The sequence below is a fragment of the Manacus vitellinus genome, unplaced genomic scaffold, assembly GCF_001715985.3.
Source record: "Manacus vitellinus isolate BGI_N305 unplaced genomic scaffold, ASM171598v3 scaffold_48_pilon, whole genome shotgun sequence".
NCBI lineage: Eukaryota > Metazoa > Chordata > Aves > Passeriformes > Pipridae > Manacus > Manacus vitellinus.
In genome coordinates, this window is record NW_021940593.1 from 2,304,507 (window position 1) to 2,317,709 (window position 13,203).

The following is a 13,203-nucleotide window of genomic DNA, read 5'->3' on the forward strand; positions in this document are numbered from 1 at the left end:
ACAAGACTGTGCAGTCCCCCCTTCACACAACCATTAATTTTATAGAGGGCATATAACAGAGATGGGCCTCCACTATGCCTCCTGCCTTTGATCTGTGTGGGGTGTGTGGCCTGGTGGGCCCAGAGCTGCCGGCAGTGCTGATTTACTCTGCTCTGTGGACAGAGCTTCTGGAGCAAACAAGAGCCTATGTTTTCTCGCAGTGGTAATAGCAATACCGTTACAGGCTGTGCTGCTGGCTGGGTGTGTTGGGGCTAGAAGGGCAGGGATGGCTCAGGGTTTGCTTGTCTTTAAGTTTTTCTTTTAATATTAGCTCAGTAGTTTGGCTCATGCAAGTCGTGAGTGCCCCAAGCCCACGCAGGCAGGTAGGCGGGTTATTAAGGGTCTGCAGTGTTACTAATGGAAATAAAGTCCGTGTATTGGCAAGCCATAAGCATTGACCTTGTGACAGGGCGCTCACTCTGAAACAAAATCTCTCCAGAACAGTTCTCTCACAGAACTTCATTGTCATCCAAGCCAGACTCAGAAAACTTTCTTTTTTTTTTTTTTCTCCCAGTCTGGCATAAATTAGGATTCCTGGATGTGAGTCTGACCTTGCCCTCCAAAATGAACTCTCTGATGAGGAACCCTTTTGTTGTTTAGACTTGATGTACCAAGTAGGACACTGACCTCAGCATGAACACTGGTTGTGGGGCAATTGCCAGACCAACCAAATCTGGGTCGCCCCTGAGATCCTGTCCTAAATTTGATTGGAGTTGAGTTGTTGAGCCTTCTGGCTGTGAGTGTTGACCTTAGCTCTCTCTGTCAGTCATCACGAAGGTGCTAAGCTTTATTATTTTTTAACCCAAAGGTACCCTTTAGAGGTAACCTCTTCTAAATGAACCACGATGAAAGCTGTGTCTAACAGTGGCATTTGACAGGGCAGTTTTAGGTCACCAAAGCTTGATAGCCAAACCATTTGCTGAAGCCCCTGGTATGAAAGAGTCATGCTAAGTGAGAGATTTCCAATGTGGAAAACGTTTGTTCATCCAGAGTCTCCGGTTTCTTTTATGGACTTTCAGCCAGGGGCATTTTCAGGATGACGACGTATTCCGCAGGTGCTCACTGTGACATCCGCCTCCCGTGCAAGGAGGAGGCTGCTGCCTGTTATCTGTCAGCTCGCCTGTTATACTGCTTAGCCTTAATTCTTGGCACTCTGTATAGAGAAAAAAAAAAAGAAAACAAGAGTATCTATAAAGTATGGAAAATGTAGAAGCCCCTGACAGTTGTATGGTGTGTCTTGCTTCTCCCACAGAGAGGAAACCACAAAATAGTGAGTCCAGGGGTTTCTTTCCACACACACAATATCTGTCAGGATTTTGAAGAATTTTCTGGGAACTGATGAAAGAAGCGTGTTCTTTAAGCCCTGATATATACTGTACAACTGTTCTGTACAAGGGAGTTGCAGCACTCCACACTGGCAGGTTCCAAAAAGCTTTCCAAAATAAAAGAAACCCCAAGGACTTAAGGGAATTTCTTCCAAGAGGGCAGATTGGCTTCTATTGGAACATAGGCAGAAGCAAAGGGGAAAATTTGCTTGTATTAAAGAGAAAAGATACCTGATACGTTTAATAGCTGTAGTTTCCTAATTACCTTTTCACACCTTTGCAAGATCACCAATGCTGGTTGGAAGTGCACAGGAATTTTAGCAGCAAAGGGGCTCTTGCCTCCCTAGATTCAACTTTTTCAGTCACCAGGGGTGGCATGGATGTGAGGTGGAGTCACACAAGTAACAAGACCCCCACTCATGTGTGCTGAAGGACCAAACCTGTGTGTAACAGCGTCAAGAGCCTGACTTGCATGGCCTTCCTGACACAGGGCTGTCAGAGGCTGCCCTGCACTCAGTGATTATTAGCAGCTGCTAATTGTGGGGATACTTTAATTAACAAGCAGAGAGTTGGTGAAAGTGCATCAGCAAATGGGAGCAGCCTCAGGATCAACCCCAAAAGATGGTGCAATGTTTTTATCTAGTCCTTCTGGTTAGCATTTATTACATTAAAATAATTAATGATTGTTAATTTTTTTCCTCTCTTTCAGGTCCGCCTGTAAGTACCAAACCTCTGTGGTTTTAGAAGCTGTTGACACAGAGTTTGTGGGGCATGAACTGATACAGTCTCCTGTCTGTGGTGTCTGGTGTGGTAGTCAACTTTGCAGTCCTGGTACCCTGAGATCTCCCAAACAGCAAGTACTGTGGGTTGTCAGGATCTATACTGGAGTGGGATTTCTCTTGCCTGCAATTCAGCCTGTGAGGGGGAGATAGAGTGAGCCAGGGATGGGGACACAGCAAACCCATGGGGTACAGGTGTCTGTGTGTTACCAGTTGGCCCCACATACTCCGGGGGAACCGCCTGCATGTGCTTCACATGCACTGGGTGCCACACACTGAACAAGACGTGTGTGCAAAAAAGGGAAAGACAGATCACAAACACATGGCAGGAGCTGAGCTGGAGGGACTTGTTCCCTGCTACTTCACCCAGGCTGGCTGAACTGCTGAGCTCTCAAGTATAGCTGCACAGCTATCAATTTCCAAGGAAAAATTGTGTTGACAGCTTCCTTTTCAAATGTTAGCTAATGTAAAACCTCAGTGCAGATGATTTAGGCTTCAGGAAAATAGCTAGGTTATTGCAGAAATTTTCTTGTAGCTCTTAAGAGACCCACAGTAAACCAGCAGCAGCAATGCAAGGACTGAGGCCATGTATCTCTCAGGATTATAAAGAAACACTATATTGTCTCTAGCACAGTCCTTCCAGGGGAAATGGTTTATATTCGTGTACAATAGAGTGACTATAGTGGGTTTCTGTGGAGGAACATGAGAAGTTAAACATACGGTAGTCATCTTTTGTCTGTTCATGCAAAAATGTCTTAAACAGTTTGCAGATGACGTTCTGAGGAGAAGTAGTTGCTGTGCACAACCTATTTTCTTTCCCATTTCATCAAGCTGAAATGCTATAGACTGAACTCCCCCAGATATACGAACACAGACGTATTTAATGACAACAATCTTCCAAAAAGTTGCACCTTCTAGGCCAAAAGGTCTGAAAGTGTTTCACAGCTGGAAGCCCTGATCCACACAAACCTTCAGCTTATCCCAGGGGCTTTGAGGATGAGGACAGAAGTGGATGTATTTCAGCATTAACTGTGGGGTTTTGGGAAGAAAGCACTGCTTTGGAGGGGGCTGCAAGTGGAGTCCATCCATGGCTGTCCCTCCTACTCCAGCCTGGGCAGCCAGACGTTGGCATTAAATAGACGGGGCGGGCACAAAATTGGTGGTGGTGTTGGTATGTCTGTTATTGCTGTGAGAAATTAAAGAGAAATTAATAGCTCAGCACAGACATCTCCTAGAGAGCAGTCAGTGCCTTGTGGGGTGAGGAAGACGCACGCTCCAGGCTTCCTCTGCAGCACTAAGGGTTAGAAACCTAATATTGTAATGAGAGATTGAAGCCTGGCAGAAACACATGAGACCACCAGAGAAGTGCTGACATTATTTGCTACTGTATCCTGGCTTATTGTGACCCCTGAACCTGCCTCCGCATGCAGACTTCCAGGACAGGCCATAAGGAGTGCTACAGCCAATGGAAATAATAAGAGGAAGTCAGGCAGACTGAGTGTCGTTAGCCAAGGTGGAATTTGTCCTGGGATAGCAGCACCCTCATCTCATTCAGGACCTCTTGGGTTTCTGATGGCTGGTGAGCGAAACCGCTGCGAGCGAAAGTTCACCTCTGAAGAGCCAAATGGAATCCTCCATGTCACCATAGGAAATATTTTCCCCCTCATATTTCTTGTGATTAAAATGGGAATGGTTTTATGAGCAAACAGACCTGGGCTCCTGCCTGGCTGACTGTCATATGCATTGTTCTGGAGAGCAACCCCAAAGTGCCGACCACCTCACATCTCTCTCCTGTTTTTGTTTTCCATCTTGCAAAACACAGCATGCAGTGTGGCAGGGCTTAGCTCTCAGTGCTGGTGTTGGCTTGAGTGTGGAGGTGGGCAGAAGTTCTCACTAGAAATGCACTGGGCCCTGCTTGTAGTCTAGGACAAGGAGGAGAAAAGCCAGGGAAGTGGATGAGCAACATCACAGCAGCAGAAGGGGTGTCCATGCTCTCCTCTTGCCCAACTGATGCTCCCCCCCTTATTCGTGAAGTCAGTTGAGGCTTTGGTGAAGGCAAGGGCAACCCGCAGTCACGTAAGATATTTGGTGAGATTGAGACTAAAAGGGGCAAAGGAAGGAAGGAAATTATGAAATCGTGCAATAGTCCAGAGGTTTCCAGACTCTTTCACTGTCTGGACCACATCCGAAGCAGAAGATCCTCTCATGGACATTTTCTCTCCCATTTCTGATCATGCAACATTTCTGTGGCAACTGCAGCAATTCCATACATGAAAAAATAATATTTAGCAGATGGAAAGTAAGGAAGAAAGTCAAAGCCCTGTAATTAGCTTGTTCTCCATGGAGTTGCAGATACCTTCAGAGCCCGTGCAGAGAGCTGTGGGCAGAGCCATGCCAAAAGGAGAGAAAACTTCACAAGCAGGAGATTAGGAAACCAAAGCAATCAGAGCTGATGGTCAAGGAGCTGTGGAGAGTTTTTTAACCATTCTGTTTCCTAAACCCTTCCATGTGATTTCATCTCTTTATCAAGCCCTCCCTTCAGAGTTTGAAGGTAGTTTTTGCTGTTTCTGTGTATTTGTCCCAGGGCCTCACAGAAAGGCCTGGGCTCCCAGTAGGTACTTCATTCTTTCCGTCTCATCCCCTCATTCTCTCTGTCTGGCAGTACTTTGATCAGGAGGCCTCCAGCATTCATAAACTGGGAGAAGTAAGTCTGGCATAGAAAATGTGCTGTGGAACAGAGTATTGCAAACAGGACATGGCTCATGCAGAACAGGGACTGCAGGAGCTTTGTAGGACCAAACCTGAGGGTAACATAATCCCCATGAGCCCTCCTATGTGTGGGAAACACTACTTTTGAAGATACCTTTGTCAGCTTCAGAGTCTGGTTGAAGAGGCAGGGTGTGCAGTATTCTTGCTGACGGGACTTGCTAGTTGCAGCAAGATTTAGAAGGCCTAAGTCACTCTGGGACAAATGCAAAAGTCTGTAATAACAGTATCTGCATCTGAGTTAGTCATGAGTGAGGAAGGAGTGTGGGTTTTGGAGTTAGAGCTGTGTGCTTTCCTGGTGATGGCTCCCTGCTCCCCAGGCTGCTGCTCACCTGGAGACTGCACGAGTTGCAACAGGCAGTTTCCTAATGAAGGAAATGCAAACTGTGCTGCTGGCTCTCCCCTGGACTCAGGACAGAGGCTGCTTGTTGCCTTTCGTGCTCCTCTAGCTCCAATGTGGGAGCTTCAGGTGGCTTTGTATGACTTTGTAACCAACCTACGTGGTATCATCCACCCACGAGTTCTCTTTCCTGGCTCCCTGTCACAGACAACCTTTCCTTATAAACATCTGGCATTTATTTGCTGTCCTACTGGGAGCTCCCCCTTTGCTGTTGTTGCTCGGAGGGCTGTAATGCTGTGCAGTCACATACCAGATACGGTGCCGTCATGTACCACTCCGACACCAGGTACTCACGGGAGACCTGACACGGCTCAGCCCTGACCTTGGGCTCTTCCTGTTCAGGCACCAGCCACAGCAGAGCCAGGAGAAATTAACTCAGCTTTTACCTCAAACCACGAGGGAGATCAGCCTGGGCTCAGCTGTGGAGGAAAGCAGCATTTAAGGGACTAAAAGCAGAGGAAAGCTCAGCGTTACGTTTTCCAGCAGCCACAAAGGAATCCCAGGGCAAGATGCTGACACCAGGAGTTTTGCTCGCTGCTGGCACACAGAGATAGGCAAATATTAGCAGGACTGAGAACCCGCCTAAAACCTTGGAAGAAAGAAGTTTCCCATAATATGTCATGGACAAAATTTAAAATCAAGCAGCTGTTTAGCGTTTGATCCATCTGCAAGGGATGCTTTTGCAGAGCATGTATTGCTCTTCAATTTATCAAACCATGGGCTGCATGGGAAGGTATGCTCCCCACACCGAACAGCTCCACAGAGGGAAGTGGCTAAACTTCCACCAAGGAACGGTTTGATCCCAGGCAATAATGTCGGAGTTTGGGTTGTACAACCAGAAGAACCTTTGTGTACACCCAGAAAAATGAATATAGTGAAGTGCCTTCCCTTTCCAGAGATTTCAGAGTATGTTCACATGCACCAGAGCTGAATGTGGGGGAAGGCATGAAGAGGTGGCACCGATGAGGCCGGTGTCTCCAGCTGCAGAAACCAGAAAACCAGGTTTGTGCCCACAGACACAGTCAGCCATGGGCAGGAAAACTCTGTTTTACATAAGGAAACCCCAAACATTGCTGGAAACAGAACTGAGAGATTATTATCATGTCATTTTTGCAAAATATAGAGCAGAAGCTGCATGACTGCTGAAGCCATAATCATCAAGATCCTTTAGCAATGAGCTGCTGTCTTCCAGATCTGCACAGCCTTCAGTTTTGGTGACCAGGAATGCAGAGGGGGGTGGTTTGTGTTTTTTTAATTGCATAGTTAAATTTAACTGCAAGAGGCAGCGAACTGCCTTGTAGGTAAGTGGCTGAAGAAAATTGCCACCGGTCCTGTGTTCATGTGTTTACGAGGCTCTGTCCAGTGTCTCCTGACCCACAGTCATTCCCAAAACCACTGTTGGGATCGTTCACACCCTGACAACGCACTGGGAAGTAACTCAAAGGGGTAGAGGACACTGAACACAGCTGCTCGTATGTCTTCTTCCAGACATGCTTTTTCCTGTGTCAGCTTGTGTTCTCACATTTTTCTGTTGCTTCTGGACAGGACTGTATTTTCAAGTCTAAGAGAATTGTGTTTCAAAGTGATAACTCTATAAATAAGTAGCTAACACCCAGCTGACTTTGGTCAAGAAAGAGAAAAACGTGACAGTCGGCTACTTCAGGAAGCCAGTTCCCAGGACCTGGATTTTATGAAGTGTTGGAAATTGGGATTACACTTTGTTTGACTGGAGACTCTTGTCCTTCTTTTGCCACCTAAATTGCAGTGTGTGATTTCTGTTGTGAGATTTGCTGGTTTGTCATATATACACATGAACTGGTGGCTCATACTTGTTCTTAAAGACAGGTTTGGGCACATGCAAATGCACTTTCCTCTCTTTAACTTTCTTTCTACCCCTCAAAATCCCTCGACACTTGCACCACAGCACAAAGCTGCTGCTGTGGCACACTTCATTTGTGCTGTTTTATAACCTTGCTTTTGGTTAGTTACCAATTGCCTCTGATTTTGCCTTAATTGCCAGGGAGACAAAGGTGCGATGGGGATCCCTGGGCGGCCGGTAAGTCAAAACCTCTTGTGTGTGCCTTATCCTCCCCATTCTCTTCCAACCCCCAGGATTTGGCAGGGGGAGCTTTCAGGATGGTCCTTGGCAGGTGTCAGTGTTCTCTCTGAGCCCCACATCTGAGGGGCTCCCCTTGTTGCAGCAGGGTGACCAGCCCTGCAAGCCACACACGTGCCAGGAGGGGTGTTTCCATTCCCTCTGCTGTGCTATCCAGGTCCTCCTCTGGTTCAGCATCCCCCTGGTTGGGTGCCTCCTGCTCCACCTCGTGCGCTGGCCAGGCTTGCTAACTGTGGGCTTGCTAACACGCACCCCTGCCTGCCACCAGCAGCTGCCCTTTCCAGATAATTGTGCCCTGAGTGAAGGGGACCATCCCCTGCCTGGCTCAGGGCTGTATTTTGGAGCTGCTCCTTGCTCGGGCATCCCATGATGAGGATGGGGAGGAGGGGTGGGGCAGGAGCTGAGGCCACCCTGCTCATCCCAACCCCATAGCCAGGGTTTTGGGGTGGGAGAGCGTGCCCCTGCCGCTGACGCCTGTGTTTGTCTCTCTTTCTCTCTTCCCTGCACCCTCTTGCATGTGGCTGCGGTGGGTGCCACTGACCCAGGGACTAAAAGGGCAATCTGGAGAGAAGGTGAGTCAGCTTCTCATAGCCTGTAGCACCCCTAGACTCTAGGGCCTCCTCTAGGGCCAGCCCAAGCTCCCTGGTCACAGTCATGGCCACTGCAGTCAGCTTTGGGCTTCCACACCCCCAGGCTGCCCCATCTTCCGTGTCAGTGCAAGTATATTTCCCAAATTCCTTCCAGGCTACTCAGCCTCTGAAGACGCTGCGTTTCTTGTTTATGACAATTTACTAACAGCATAAGAGCCAGCGGGCACACGCAGGGCTTCCCTCCAGGCTTCCTGGGTTTTAACCATTGACTTTCTTCCCCACTGGCAGCTCTGCTTGACCTAATCAACCTGCAGCTCCCCTCCACCTCCCAGGTTAGCCTGATCCCTGGTGCAAGCAGGAGCAAGGAAGAAAATGGCACAGCATGCTTCTATTTCTGACACAGTGGGACACCATCTCAAAGACTGCTTGCTGTGTAATGAGTTGGTGTTTTGTGCCCACAAAGAACTGGTGGTTTGCAAAGCACCCTACTGCTGGCCCCTGTTTTGACATTTCAGTGTTAGCGTATTTCCCCCAGAGCTGTGAGTACTTCCCACCCGTGAGAACAGGGAAATGGAGGTGTTTGGGGTGTGTGAATAACTGAGTAACAAGGTGTAGGAATTAGGATAGGGATGAATATTCACCTGACAGGGGCATCACCTGTGCGCTGCCATACCAGGCCTATTTGCTCCTCTTCATAGTACATAGAGAGAAAAATACAACAGGGAAGGGTAAGGTAGGAGAGAGATTCTCCTTCCTTGCTTTCACTGCTTGCTCATTGGAGCCAACCAACATTATCCAACAGACTAAGATTTCCCCACCTGAAGCCATCCTGCTTTTTCTCTGCATGTCCTTGCATTTTTCTCTGGCGAAAGTTTTCAACATGAAGGAACAGCAGATACATACAAACAAACAGTGGAAAAAATCCATTGTCCCTGCTTCCCCAAAGCACTCTGTGAGAGCCCTAGGTCCTTGGCAGGCCACAGCTTTGTTTTGCAGAGAGCTCTGCTTGCTTGCAGGCTGCTTGGTTTATGGGATGCTCCATCCCAAAGATCCCCAGCCCTGGGCACTTCTGGAGCTGCCTCTCAGGAGTACACTGTTTTCCAGAGAGAGGGACATGTCTTGCCCATCGCACGCCGTGGGTGGCAAGGAGCTGGAGAGGCAGCTGTTTTCTTTTCCAGCAAGCACTTTGCTCTGTTTTCATCCACATCTCAGCTGAGTTTGAGAAGTACACAAGCTGCCCACAGCTCAAATTTCCCTGAAGCCCAGTACCTCCCTCCTCCTTTTCTTTCTTCTGCAGGACACAGTCCTCCTGGACTCACAGTAAGGAAACAGCAAGGGTTTCAGGCCATCTTTCACACTTGCAATGGGGCAGAACCTCTGTTTTGCCAGAAAGTGTTTTATGTGTTTATAGTTCTCCTTGCTGTGCAGATTCCATTTTCTGGCACTTCTGAGCGGCTACAAATGACATCTCTTTTCTCCTAAAGTGTGAGGCAAGAGCCGAGGGAGGCCAGAACAGCAGCTGCCCCATAAGCCCTGAAGGTCTCACACCTGAGGCACCCTCATTTAACCCCAGTCTTGACAGGAGTATCATTGTCTTTGTATTTTCCTTTCCTCCTTTGCTCACTCCCCTTCCTCTCCCTCGTGTCTCTGCAGGGTGCTCCAGGAGAAGCCGGCATGTCTATCATCGGGCCCCGCGGTCCGCCTGTGAGTGGCTTTTTCTCTCTATTTTTGGCTGATGCAGGATGTGGGCAGGTTACTGGGAAAGACTGAGGAGGGGCACTAAGACACAGCATCAGCTGGAAAGAGCAAAAACCCTGTATAATGTGGTTCCCATACTGAGCCAGCCTTGGTTTTATACTGCTATTATATACTATATATAATGAAATTACAGCTCATTCTCCAGAACAAATAAGGAAGCCTTTCCTTGCAAGGAAACCATATTCCTGCATTTAAAAGGAAGAAGCATCCTTTCTTCTTGCAACAGGGCTGCTACCACTTTTGCAGAAAATGCCTGGCTGATCTCAACCTTAGTTTCTTCAGCAGGGGACAAACTCCCTGATTTTGATGAAGGAGCAGGATCAGAGCTAAGCTGATGAGTGGAGAACTCACAAAGATGAGTAGTTTGGAGGTCTTGCCAAGTACGCAAAATCTTGAAAACTCTTTGTCAACACATTTACTGCTATCTGGGCAGTCCCTTAGCTGTCTGGGGCGATGAGGAAAGTGCAGGCAGGATTATGCATCCTGTTCCAGCAAAAGTGTCCCTGCAAGGTGCAACGAGTCAGCCAGACAAAGCTTTTTGCAAGGATAAGGTCATAAAAAAAGACCAAGTTGAAGGGTTGGAGTGTGTTTACGTGCCCTAAACACTGGGTGTTTCTTACACTGCGGTTCAGCTGGCAAGCCTCTGCTTTTGTGAGGGTGCAGCCAGTCCTCTCCACTCCATCCCTGCACAGCCTCCACCAGAGATTTCCATGAAAAAAAGACCTGGAGATTCAATTCTCTCCCTCCCAGTGGGCACTTCCGATTTTGATTAACCTGTGAAGAGCACCATCCTTGACCTGCAGAGAGGATGGGCCGCTGGAGCCTTTGTTTCACAGCAGAGGTCAAGTGAGAGAGACCTAGGCAGTGAGAACACTTGGCTACATCTGGCTTTCCAATTAACTTTCCAAAAGCCCCATGGCAAGTGTTTCTAATAACAAACAGCTTTGCCGGTTCCCAGACCCACCTGCCTGGGATGCTGGAGTTTGAGAAGTGACAGAACCAAAACTCAGGACCCAAACAATATGCCCAGCAGATGGTCCCTGGCCATATGTCCAGGCAAGGAGGAACAGCTGGCAGGTCTCTCAATGCCAAGATCTGAGCAAGACCACCCTGCTCCACAAACAGCAGATTTTGGAGGGTAAGTGTCCTGTGGATTTTGCTGTTTCTCCCAGGCTGTGGCTCTCAGCCTTCTGGACAGTGTAGTTACAATAATCGGAGAGAAAAGCCATCAGTCCCTGTCCATGTAGGTCCTGCAGAGAGAGACAGGCATCACTGTTTTCTTGAAGGACACATGCCTGGTTTGCAGAACAGTTTTTAATGTCTGCTTTGGTGCTGCTGCCTTTGCTGTGGTTTGGGAAAGTGCAGAACACGTTGCATCTTCAAAGCAGCAGAAATGGCAAATGGTATCTAAAATGGGGCTTTGCCTACACCAGTCAAAGCCCTGATATGCCAGGACTGGCACAATTCCACACTTTTCCCGCTGCAAAGCCTACTGTGAAGATGATCCAGTTTCCTGGGGAGCTGGTGATAGGTCAAAAGGATGGCTGAGCACTGAAGACAAACACGGAAACCCTGGCCAAGGGGCCACTCGGAAAGACGTGGGATGACAAATAGTTTCCAGATTTTTGTTTGGAGGTTGAAGTTTTTGCTCAAGCTCAGAGCTGCTTAACTTCTGGCCAGAGAGGGACAGTGCAGCGATAGTGGCAGAAACAGACAGTCTCCATGATTTGGCAGCTCCCAGGATTGCATTCTTCATACAATCAACATTTTAAAAAGAAGACAAGGAAAAGCAGCCACCCAACAAAAACAGTCTCTTGGAATCACTCACTGCTGAACTGTTGTCTTGGCGTGATACTGTGCAAATCACGCTGCTGTCCTCCAGAGAAAGAGGCAACAGTCTGTAGTCTACAGAGGAAGCCAAATTGCACCATTTCCAGGTTTTTCTCCCTAATTCTTTTTTTAGCACTTCTTGTCCGGGGAAGTGTCCAACCGGGAACCAAAACTAATGAATTGTGGCTAGGCTCTTCTTGCTTCTTGCCTTTTCAGAAGCCAGCGGTGGACAGATCCTCTAATTTATAGCCTATCTTCCCTCCTGGTCACTGGCCAACAGGACCAGGTGGTTTTCTATGTATCTTGCAAAGCAAAGCTGACCAAGTTCAACTCTGCAGAACTAAAAAGCCAGTGCAAATGCGATAAGTTCCTGCTAGCATTGTGTACAAAACCAGAACTGCCAGTGCAACATGAGGCATTTTGTGGAACGGGCACATCCCTCAAACCCTGCAAAAGGACTGTTTGGCCCCATCCTCTGCAGGGTTAAACATTCACTGAGTCTCTCTGCAGATAGAGGGAGGAGATGTAACCTGAAGGTAAAGGTTTCCCCTGCCAGTGTAGCTCTGAGGTCTCTCCCAAAGGATGCTTATTGCTTCACTGTGGCAAACCTCAGTCTCACAGCCCAGAAAGCCCGTTCCCTCCTCCCCCTTCCCTTCCCTCATCACCACACGGGATCGCTCTGGTTAAGGCAGAGTTGCACACTTGTTTATAGCTCTTTCCTGGGAAACCCTTGTGGGACTCAAACAGTCCAGTTGTGGTGTCTCAAATTGCTGAAGAAAGCATTTTCTTCCCCAAAATGGGAGAGTACATAAGGAACCTGGGCTTTTTGGCATCGTAGCATAGCTTTCAGGGTAGGCAAGATGCCACAGTGGTCACCTGATGAGCATGGTACAGGATTTACCTCATCCTGCTGCTTCCATCTACATGAGTGCTTCAAAATCTGCTGAAGTCTGGACCATATGGACCATAAACTTCCTGACTTGGCTCACACATTTTTTATTTTTTATTTTTTTTTTTTTTTGAGATTGAAAATCCCTAAGTGAAGTGGTATCTTTACTGGATACCCACAAATCTACGGTCACTGTGACCTGGGGTGTCACAGGTCCCAAAAACTGAAGAACTGGGAAAAATTAACAGCCAGGACATTTTCTTTTTTGTCTGTGTTTTTAAGTGGGTGATGAAGAAGCTGCCAAACACATCCCAAGCCAGTGTTTGCTGTACCTGATCCCAAACTGGTAGCCAGTTCTGGCTAGCTAGCAAGAGGTGGGGAAAAGACTTGGTGCTCATGTTCCTCTCATCACACTACCTAACTCTCCTTTTTCTCTTAGCTTTCAGAGGACCAAAAAAAACCCAACCAACCAATCAACCAAAAAAACCAACAACCAAAACCAACCAACCAACCAAACAAACAAACAAAAAAAAACAAACCAGAAAAGAAAAACATCATCTCCAGAATTATTTGTGAGGAAAATGAATGTGCTGGGACTTGAGATTAGGGGAGGAGGAGAAGGGGGATGGTTGTGTTTAGACACCAGTGATCTGTGAGGCTTGTCTTGCACAGAGCAGCACCCTGCATTAAACGCCTCCGGTTTATGGCAGC

General features: G+C 47.8%; 1 protein-coding gene across 1 annotated transcript in view; it reads left to right on the forward strand.

Annotated features, from left to right (window-relative positions):
• The window catches only part of COL13A1 (collagen type XIII alpha 1 chain), a 90,118-nt gene that overhangs the window by 26,979 nt on the left and 49,936 nt on the right, over nt 1–13,203 (forward strand). The window contains exons 4-7 of the mRNA XM_018079959.3: nt 2,074–2,081; nt 7,330–7,365; nt 7,971–7,997; nt 9,669–9,719. Coding sequence (XP_017935448.1) covers nt 2,074–2,081; nt 7,330–7,365; nt 7,971–7,997; nt 9,669–9,719 — 122 coding nt within the window. The remainder of the gene's footprint in view (nt 1–2,073; nt 2,082–7,329; nt 7,366–7,970; nt 7,998–9,668; nt 9,720–13,203) is intronic.